At 45.4% G+C, this 11,092-nt stretch overlaps 1 protein-coding gene across 1 annotated transcript in view; it reads right to left on the bottom strand.

The window, feature by feature from the left end:
• The window catches only part of CNTNAP2 (contactin associated protein like 2), a 1,052,534-nt gene that overhangs the window by 257,417 nt on the left and 784,025 nt on the right, over positions 1–11,092 (bottom strand). Inside the window, exon 13 of the mRNA XM_025209846.1 lies at positions 7,067–7,194. Coding sequence (XP_025065631.1) covers positions 7,067–7,194 — 128 coding nt within the window. The remainder of the gene's footprint in view (positions 1–7,066; positions 7,195–11,092) is intronic.

The following is an 11,092-nucleotide window of genomic DNA, read 5'->3' as shown; positions in this document are numbered from 1 at the left end:
CCCACCTCTTCCCGTCTTCGATCGCAAATTTTATAAGACGTATCTCCGATTTCGATTTTGGTGGTGCGTTCACCCAGAGCATCCGGAGCTCTGTTCCGTGGAGCCTAGCAAACTCCACGTGATCGTCCGTGTCGTCTGTGTCTGTAACTGCAACTCAAGCAAGTTTTCCAGCCTACACCACTGCCATCTCGGTGTAAGTAAACAATCTTTAAAACTACCGCTAAGCGTTTGTGCCTAATTCCAGCTCGTTGCCCTCCCTCTCTGATCCAGCGTGCCCGGGCTGCTGGCCACAGCCCACGTGCAGCACAAAAAAGGGCTCGGGTCACTCCCGGCCCGCACACAGATGAGCCGAAAGGCAACTTGGTCTGGATCCACCTCATGGAGGCCAGGGTCGCACTAACCATATGAGCCAGGCTGAGAGAGGGCGCAACAGAAGGATTTTTGATGCAATGTTTGGGGCCCGATTTCATGATGCACTTAAGGCTGGTTAAGAAACATGAATAATCATTGGAAATGGGAAAGAAAGGCACATCTCAGCTGTGGGAATGGAGAGGAAATCAAAAGGTATGCAATGTTGTGGCTCACTATGACTTGAGAGTTGGTGATGAGGGGGGCTGTGGTTAATGAGCACTAAAATATGTCTTATTCAGATGGGCTGCACTAACCTATTCTTGTGGTAGGTTTCTATCAGCATATTTGCCCCGTGTAGGCCATGTGTTTTATAGTCATGCTTAGTGTTGGCTGCATTAAATCAACTTCATCGTTGGTTTCCATTGCTGAACACATACTGCTTTTGGCAGCAGTTTAATGAGAGACAATGTATTAAGTGAGATTTTCTTGCATGCAATTATAAGATGAGGAGTCTCCCTCTCCCCATGCTATTGGGGAGGGGAGATCCGGCTAACTACAGGCCCATCAGCCTGACTTCTATCCCGGGGAAGATCTTAGAAAAGTTTATTAAAGAGGCCATCCTTAATGGACTGGCCGACGCCAACATCTTAAGGGATAGCCAGCACGGGTTTGTTGCGGGTAGGTCTTGCTTGACCAATCTCATTTCCTTCTACGACCAGGTGACCTATCACCTGGACAAGGGAGAAGAGATTGATGTCATATATCTTGACTTCAAAAAAGCCTAAGTCCTTTTTCAGATATGTGGGGAGCCGGAGGAAAAGCAGGGGCAACATTGGACCCCTACTGAACCAGATGGGGCAACTGACAACTGACACCCAGGAAAAAGCCAACCTATTAAATAGGTACTTTGCGTCAGTCTTTCATCAGTCCCATGGGATGCCCATGCCCGCTACAGGGCCGGGAAGTCCGGGTGAGGGTGATCCCCTGCCCTCCTTTAATGCTGACTTTCTGAAGGAACATCTTGAGAAGCTGGATACCTTCAAGTCAGCTGGCCCTGACAATCTTCACCCCAGGGTACTCAAGGAGCTGGCGAGCATCATAGCCCAGCTATGTTGGCTAGCACTATGGAAGAAAGAGACTTGGGGGTCGTCATTGACCACAAGATGAACATGAGCCTGCAATGCGATGCGGCGGCTAGTAAAGCGACCAAAACGCTGGCTTGCATCCATAGATGCTTCTCAAGCAAATCCCGGGACATCATTCTCCCCCTGTACTCGGCCTTAGTGAGGCCGCAGCTGGAGTACTGTGTCCAGTTTTGGGCTCCACAATTCAAAAAGGATGTGGAGAAGCTTGAGAGAGTCCAGAGAAGAGCCACGCGCATGATCAGAGGTCAGGGAAGCAGACCCTACGATGACAGGCTGAGAGCCCTGGGGCTCTTTAGCCTGAAAAAGCGCAGGCTCAGGGGTGATCTGATGGCCACCTACAAGTTTATCAGGGGTGACCACCAGCATCTGGGGGAACGTTTGTTCACCAGAGCGCCCCAAGGGATGACGAGGTCGAATGGTCACAAACTACTTCAAGATCGTTTCAGGCTGGACATAAGGAAGAACTTCTTTACTGTCTGAGCCCCCAAGGTCTGGAACAGCCTGCCACCGGAGGTGGTTCAAGCGCCTTCATTGAACACCTTCAAGATGAAACTGGATGCTTATCTTGCTGGGATCCTATGACCCCAGCTGACTTCCTGCCCTTTGGGCGGGGGGCTGGACTCGATGATCTTCCGAGGTCCCTTCCAGCCCTGATGTCTATGAAATCTATGAAAACCTCATTGTGTATTTGAGTAAATATGGTATTTAGCAAAATTCATATCCTAGAGATGCATCTCTTCCCCTGAAAACTGGATAAGTCTACTGTAGCATTTGATTGCCATTTAGAAAACCTAAAACAATACTGAGAAACACTCTTCAACACTAAGCTGACAAAACAGGAGAGAGAGAGAGGGAGAGAGAGATTAGATATTTTATCCAAGATACAATCTCTGCCCTGAGCAAGAGCCACTGGATTTTTGCCACACAGACCAGATGGATAGATATATGAGTGTTCAGAACTAGTTGGAGGACTACTGTGAGATTTTACAATAAGAAAATTCTTAGAGAGGAGAGGGGAATGTTGTTGACTACTTTTATATTGTAGATTTTTTTGTGGCTCAGTGACAAATAGGAAGAAATTATTTTGAAACCCAAAGATGAATAAATCATGCATGACAAAAGTTTCTAATTTATTTTTTAGCAGTGCCAACAGCAGTCTCCACTGGACCATGAATCAAGGGACCGGAGCAATGAAATGCTCAACAATGTGACCAAGGGTAAATCTGCATTTCAAAGAAGAGCCTCAATCTAGCGACATCTGCTACAAAGGAGGAATTACACTGGACAGTATATATTTTGCATTCCCAATGTTTCTCACCTTATGCTATAAACCTAAGAATTTAAGACAAACAGAAGTGCCGTAGATATGCCACATAGAGGGGCTGGGTAAAACTTAATGGGAACACTGGAGTGATTTTGGACTTGGACTGTAATTCTGGCTTGGATCATGAAACAGTAGTGGAAGCTTTGAATAACATTTCCCTTTTGGTATTTTAGAAAACAGCTTCCTAAATAAATTGGTTTGGAATAAGAAAGATATCTCCTCAGAAAATCCTTGCCTCTTGCATAATTCCTGGACCATCATGGCTACAACATCACTCTTAACACTATCAACTTGATCCCAGGACAGTTTCTTCAAATTGATTTTAGAGGCCAGATGAATGAGTGATTATCAGGGACACCCCCCTCAATCACTTGAGGAAGAGAAGGAGGAGGAGGAGATAATAAGTGGAGCACATAGTTCTGTGTCATTTTATTGGCACCAAGATGCAAGTATGTGCTATGTGTGTTGCTGAGAATGCTAGGGAGCAAAGAAGTGATGGAAGTGGGGCCGGGGTGGGGGGGCTAAAGAATGTGATAGGCCCTAAACATTATAGGCTGAATTCAAGTTTCATGGTATGCTAGGCCCTAATTGAAAACACAGGCTTAGAAGTAATGTACCCTAACACTTTTTATCTAGACCAAATATTCTCAGCCAGAGTGCCATGGCACCCTGGGTTGCAATGAGTCTCTTTCAAGGGTGCTGAGGCACAGGTGCTGTGACCAACTGAAACTGCTCCCATTCCTCATTTTCTAGTAGTTGTGTGTGTGTGTGTGTGGGGTGGGGGGGGGAGGTGCTACTGCCTCCATTAGGTTTATCTGCCCCTTTCCTACTGCAGTCACTTCCCAGTGCCACCCTGCACAGGCCCCCTGGAAATGTTTCTAAATTCAGAATAGTTATGAAGGTAAAAAAGGTTGAGAAACACTGACCTAGACCACGGTCTGGGTGGACATCACTGTTAACATTTTGGAATAGGGCGGGGAGGGGGGGACGGGACTGATTTCTTTTTTTCCTTTCTTTTATTTTTTTTTGTCTGGTTGTTTTGAGCTTTTTTTGTATGGTTGTTTTCCTCCTGAAGGCCCCGCAGGTACTCTTGGGTTCCTGAAGCATATATACAAATATACTGTTGTAGGCTACAGCATCCCATCAGCCCAAGTGTCCAACCCTTTTGTCTTCTAATTCAATGTGGAGATCAGTTCTGTAGTTTGATCCCTTGCAACTTTCAGGGACAGCTCTGCCTGTTTCTACTGTCTCAGGTCAGGCCTGGGTGAAGTGTTAGGGGGCATCTATGGAGCACACGAGAAAGAAAACTTATTTTGGCATTTCAGTGAGAATGGAAGTTCTGTTTTGACTGGTTCTAACCCCTGGCAAAGTGAAGAGAGAAAGAACCAGCAGCATACCTATGGGTTGGGGAACTTCCTTCTCATCAGCACAGAGGCAGAAAGGGATCTTGGAGTCATTATTGATTCCGAGATGAACATGGGCCATCAATGTGAGGGCACGGTCAGTAAGGCCAACCACACCTTGTCATGCATCCACAGATGCATCACAAACAGGTCCAAGGAGGTGATCCTGCCCCTCTATACAACATTGGTAAGGCCGCAGTTGGAGTACTGCATCCTGTTCTGGGCATTGCACTTCAGGAGGGATGTAGCCAGCATCGAGAGGGTCCAGAGGAGGGCCACTCACATGGTCAGGGGGCAGCAGGGCAGGCCCTACAAGGAGAGGCTATGGGAGCTGAACCTCTTCAGCTTCCACAAGAGAAGGCTGAGAGGGGATCTGGTGGCCATCTATAAACTTACCGGGGCGGGGGGGCGGGACCAGCGGGGAATGGGAGAGGCCCCGTTCCCCCAAGCACTACCAGGAATAACGAGGAATAACAGCCACAAGTTGATTGACAGTAGGTTCAGGCTAGACATCAGGAGGCACTACTTCACAGTCAGTGAGGCTAGGATCTGGAACCAACTTCCAAGGGAAGTGGTGCTCGCTCCAACCTTGGGGGGTCTTCAAAAGGAGGCTAGATAATCACTTTGCTGGGGTCGTATGATCCAGCATTCATTCCTGCCCATGGCAGGGGGATGGACTTGATGATCTGCTCAGGTCCCTTCTGACCCTAACAACTAAGAAACAGTATCTCTTCACCCTGACCAGGGTATAACAGGAATGGGAACAAAGAAGAATCTTGGAGTCAAGAGGGATACATAAGATGACAGGATGACATTTCTAGAGCTGTGGCTTGGTCAGGAATTTAAGGTGAGCACCCAACTCCTACAATAGTATGAGTCTGGATTTTTATTAATGATAAGTAGATGGGATATTCAGTCTATTCAGATGGAAAATTCCTGCCATTGCTTCAAAATAGTATATGGCTATAGAAGAAAATAAAAAAAACTCTGCAGGATGAGCTTTGTGGAACTATATATCAATCCTAATAGTTAAATCAAACATGAGATCATATATAATGCAAATGAAGTGTTAGGAATTCATCCACTTTCCAAATAGCTGTTTAGTTCATCCATGTTCCAATAACCAGTATTATTTGCTATTTGCAAACATTTACTTAGATAGAGTTTTGCTCATTCTAATGTTTTTGGAATGGATATGTGGATTTGTATTTTGATATAAAAATCACATTTGCCATAGGAAGAAGTGTATGTGTGTATGAGAAAGAGTATTTGCTATTCATTATTTCTTATTCATCATTTATAATAACTGGTTACAAAAATATCAGTCATCTAATCAGGGCTAGAATAACATGGGAATCAAGTGATCATTCAGACATCACAAATAAGAAATAGTGAATAGCTTTAGTGAGCAGTTTGCAAACACCATATTTAATTTGCTTGAACTCATTCATCATAATAATTAACAGAAACGAAAAGAAAATTAACACAAGCCAGGAAAAAAAATCACTAAGAGAAAAACAGGTTAGCTGTATCCAACAGTACCACAGAAAGCAATGGTTGGGGGGTTTATAGTATGGGAATGGCTCTGGGTCCTATTCTTGGCTCTGCCAGTGCTCTGATCAGCATAGGCAAGCTGTTTCCCTTTCATTTACATTATTCTCATCATTCCTATCTAACAGATAAGGTAAATAATGATATTCTCTTCCATGAGATACTTAAGGTGAAGTTACATGTTATACTTTTATATTAAGGGCACTTAAAACATGAGCGTCTGTGTTAAAGCTTGTTAAGAGCCCTCTGAGCATCACAAAGTTATGCAACTTCAGGTGAGGGTTTACTCTCCATTGTACTACCTAACTAGTGTTAGGGCAACTTGAATCTGCTCCATGGAGATAAAATTAACAAATTTCAGTCCTCCAGTGTCCCAGGATGCACTGCTCCCAGCCCCTCCCTCCACCAACCCAGAACAGTGATATAGCCCAGGTGTCTTGGCTCCTAGCCATGTCCATGCTTGCCAGCCCTCTAATGGCAAGTCAGAGCTGTGCAGGCAAGAAATGATATTAACTCTTAATGCATGGTGTAACTTTAACACTGCTTAACATTCCACCCATTTAGTATAATGTGTAACTTCAATGTATAACTTTGCGTTACAATGTGTAATTAAGTATAATGTGTAATTTCACCCTTAGAAATCTACACATCAAGTTAGAAAGTGCATATCCACAACTCAATGCTCAGGCTCAGAACCAGGAATGGTTACAAAAAAACACCTGTTGGCTTATATAGTATCATCGAGATAAGATGATACTTGATAGCAATAACCTCTAACTTTATACAGCTGTGACTTGAGTTTATAGTGAGGTATTTAGCCACAATGCTACTGTTTATACGTCTATAAACTTAGTTTATGATGATATAAATAGCAATGCTAATGGCCTTAACAGCAACACTCAACAGCATCACAGCTGTTGAGTGCCACTCTCATGCAATTTGTATTACTGTTTATATCAGTAATGGGATGTTTATATCATCACAAACCTAGCTAGGTAGTCAAAGGTGCCCCATATACCATACAAGAAAGATGAAGACCCACATTTTAGATGTAAAGCTAAGCCTTTATAGTGATGTTTTTATGGTCAGAATTTCTCAACACATCTTGGATTCCGCTAGGAAAAGGCTCTTAATAGACTATTTATTTGCCAATATACAGAGGAAGAGATGACTAACATTTTACCATGTACCAACAGTACTGTGAGATACCCAGAAGCAAGTGAACACCCCCCCCCCACACACACACACGCACACAAAACAAACAAACAAAAAAGCCCCAACAACGAACTTACGGTCTCCTTGACAGTGCACAGGACCCACAGTTATTTTAGCTTCAGATCCAGGTCGGTCAATATCTCCAACCACTACTTGACTCACGGGTAGATGTTCTTTGTAAGATAAGAGCCCAGTGTCTTTTCTCCTGAATCACATAAAAAAAGAAACAATAATTGTGATATGGGTATAGGGAAATCTTTGTTCAGTGTGAAAGTGGCTATTGTACAGTGACTGATAACTAGAAGAATAAATAGTCCCAGGAAGCAATAATTAAACCAATAATTTGTTACGCTTTAAGGTCTGTCTTAAATCACAGAAGCTTGCTTAAATATCTTATTACAGTATGTACTTTTGTATATCAAATATATTCATTTCAGCTAAGAAAACCTCTCCAGAATACTTTTACTGCGTTTTTCATTTGATTTCTCAAGTTTAGTAAATGTAATGCTTCTAGAGGGTACCAAATTGACTACCCTATAAAGCAAAGTCGTGTGTTTACATACAGTGGATCTCACAAGAATAGGTAGCCATAGTTTCTCCATATGTTTAGCATATCTACTCCAACCCTTTTCATTAAGAGCACATCTCTTTGTTCACCAGAGCTCCCCAAGGGATGACGAGGTCGAACGGTTATAAACTACTGCAACACCATTTCAGGCTGGACATAAGGAAGAATTTCTTTACTGTCCGAGCCCCCAAGGTCTGGAATTGCCTGCCATTGGAGGTGGTTCAAGCTCCTACATTTAACACGTTCAAGAGTAAATTGGATGCTTATCTTGCCGGGATCCTATGACCCCGGATGACTTCCTGCCCTCAGGCAGGGGGCTGGACATGATGTTCTTCCGAGGTCCCTTCCAGCCCTGATGTCGATGAAATGTATGAAATCTAGAGAGGGGTATACCTATTTAATCCTTGGTTGACAAATGTGCCTATTTTGGGGAGGAAGGATTTCCCATTTACGAAGAAATGGAAGGACAGCAGCAACTCATTTCACACAGGAAACCAATCAGTAAGGCAGCTTTTAGTCACAGCCAGCCTTCACTACCTTTGAACTAAATAATTTTCACTTCACTTCTGGAATTGACCACAGCCCACACCTACTCACACAACAGTTGTGTGTGGATTGTTTAGCTTGCTGTTTTGCCAATACCCGCAAGAGACATTCTTTTTGGTCCCAGTTGTGACTGCTTAGTGCTCTCACACTGCTTACACCTTTCAGAAGCATTACATTTACTAAAGCTTTAGAGACCAAACAAAAAACTCAATGGAAGTGTTCTTGAGAATCTTCTTGGCTGAAATGAATGTGTTTATCACCCAAAAGTACATACAGTGATAAGATATTTAAGCAAACTGATGTAATTTAAGAGCTTAAAAGGGCAATGTTTTCTAGGATCCTTACAGGATAAATACTATTTTCATTGAATTAATGTTTTTAGTGTCATTAATAACCAATAAGGGAATTAGGTTTACATCTAGAAAAGGGTTTAATGTATGTTAGTCCCACCTCCCTCTCACTGAAAGCATATCTTCTAAAACTGTAACCCTCAGAGCACCTGCTCTACTGATGCCTAAATTCCGAAGACACTTCCATTTTCAGCAGTGCTTTTCAAAAGGTATCCACAGTTCCACCAGTGGCAACTCCTACAAGTGTCTCAGGCCATGTGCAGATGAAACAGGGGCCCTAAATTGAAGTGGTGGGTTTTTAAAAACACCGCTTCAATGTAGGGCCCTTTAAACCCCTGTGTTGTGCACATACCCACTTACCAACCTGTCTGGCCGCAGGCAGGGGAGGGGAGGGTGAGCTGCTGGCAGGTGGAACAGTCCTTGGGCTGCGAAGGAGGGCGGGGGGGTCGGACTGGTACTTCCTTCTGCAGCAGCAGCAGGCCCCACCCCCAGGTGGTACCCACCCACAGGAACCTGGCTTGGGCGGTCCCCGGGGGCACCACAGCCACGGAGGGAAGCACTGGGCCGCCCCACAGCTGAGCCAGGCAGGTAGGCTCCAGGGAAAAAAGGCAGAACCTGCCTTCCTGAGTTCCTGCATGGGCTTCCTGCAGTGGTCCTGAGCTTCGTGGAGCCTGGTGCTTCAGTCTGCAGCTGTAGGGCAGCAAACTAAAACTGTTCTGAGGAGTTATAGTTTGCTGCACCCCAAGTCATTTAAGGCACATTACACTGCCGAATTTGCTACAGCAGCTAGAATTACTGTGCAATACATTGCTGATGTGTGCAAACAGCAGTGCAAAAGCATTTAACCTGCTTTAAAGTGTCAGGCACACATGCCCCTCATTTCATCTACACATGACATCTTGAAAATGTTGCAATATTCAGTGCCTTGCTCATTTCTAATCACATCAGAATCCATAAATTAGGCATTCCTCCAGGTATGCTGGCAGTGCACTTGTAATAGGAAAGGCTCCAAACAGAAGATGGTGGAACACCTCATTTTGTAACCCCCACTTGGCTTAGGAGATAGAGCACTCATACAAGAAATGGCAGACCGAAATTCAATTTGGTCCTTTGCCTGATGGAATTCAAAACACATCTCTCACCTGGACAGTTGCCTGACAACCAGGCTGCAGGTAATTCTGAGATAGAGAACTTCCTAACCCTTCTGTTAAAGGGGTTCCACTGCTCAGAAAGGATTGTAAGATTCATTAAGTCATAGAGACAGAGAATGACTCCTTAGCACACTGAGCCACGTCCACATGAGCAGGGGCATTTGTTTGCAGCAGCACAAATAGCACAAAAGCTGTTTGCAGCTGTGCTCCAGCCAGCCAGGGAGTGGCATTTAGAGACAGGGCAGCCTGCTTCTCAGTCTCCACATGATGAGACAGCCTGCACCCCAGCCAGCTGTGGAGCAGCTGGCTGGGGCACAGTGTGCCTTGAGACAGGGGAGCAGGCAGCCCTGGATTGGTTGCTCCCCTGTCTACACATGCCCCAGTGCGGGTGCTCTGCTGTGGAGACCCTGCATCGAGGCATGTAGAGATGGGACAGCAGGCAGCCCTGGGCTGGCTGTTCCCCTGTCTCGAGGCACACTGCACCCTAGTCAGCTGATTTGCATCTGGCTGGGGTGGAGTATGCCTCAGCGCAGGGGTTCTGTGTGTCTCAGCACCCAGGGCCACCTGCTTCCCTTTCTCGAGGCACCCTGTGTCCCGGAAAAACTTCCCTGGGGAGTGGCTGGCTGAGGAACAGGGTGCTTCAATAAGGGGGCTATGCAATGCATGGAGATGGTGAAGCAGGCAGTCCTGGGCTGCTTGTTCTCCTTTCTCCATGTCTGTCCCAGCATGTGCCACTTTGGCGTGCTTTGTGCCACTTTTTTTCAGGGTTTTCTTTTTTGCTACTGGGAAATCTTGGTGCTGCAAATTAGTATTTTGCCCTGGTGCTGCAAATTAGTACTGCCACGCATGGTTTAACATTCAAGGCATGTGGTTTGTGGCACCACAAACTGCCCATCCCTGTACATCTGGATTCTGCCCCATTGCCTAACTACTCACCTGGTGGGTGGGGAGAGAGGAAAACTAAGTTCCAGTATGTATGCATTTTATATGAAATAGTCATTGAATAAAATATTGAAGCACCTACTGGATGAAGGACTGGGACCCATTTTCCCTCCACAGGCTGAGTGTACCAACTATTAGCAGGGGTGTCCAACTCAACTCCTTCCCTGGAACAGATGCAGACCATAGGGCTACTTGCAGGATGGATCCAACCAAGAGCAAGGGGTGGCTTTGGCAAGTAGCGATGATAGCTCTGTCTCTCTCCTGGTGCCTGCAGCAGTGGTAGTGGCAGCTCCGGCTCCTGCATGGTGCATGCAGTGCTGGCAGTGGCAGTAGCTCCAGCTCCCACTGTGTGCTGCATGACCCATGCTAGAGCAGGAGCCACTGCTACCACCATGTGCCTCATGTCCTTAGAATCATATCATAGAACCATAGAAGTAGGGTTGGAAGGGACCTTGTAGATCTTCAAGTCCGACCCCCTGCCTGGGCAGGAGGGAAACTGGGCTCAAGTGACCCCAGCCAGGTAGGCATCGAGCCGCTTCTTAAAGA

Source organism: Alligator sinensis, unplaced genomic scaffold (genome assembly GCF_000455745.1).
Source record: "Alligator sinensis unplaced genomic scaffold, ASM45574v1 scaffold456_1, whole genome shotgun sequence".
Taxonomy (NCBI): Eukaryota; Metazoa; Chordata; order Crocodylia; family Alligatoridae; genus Alligator; species Alligator sinensis.
This window is presented reverse-complemented; position numbering and strand designations above follow the sequence as displayed.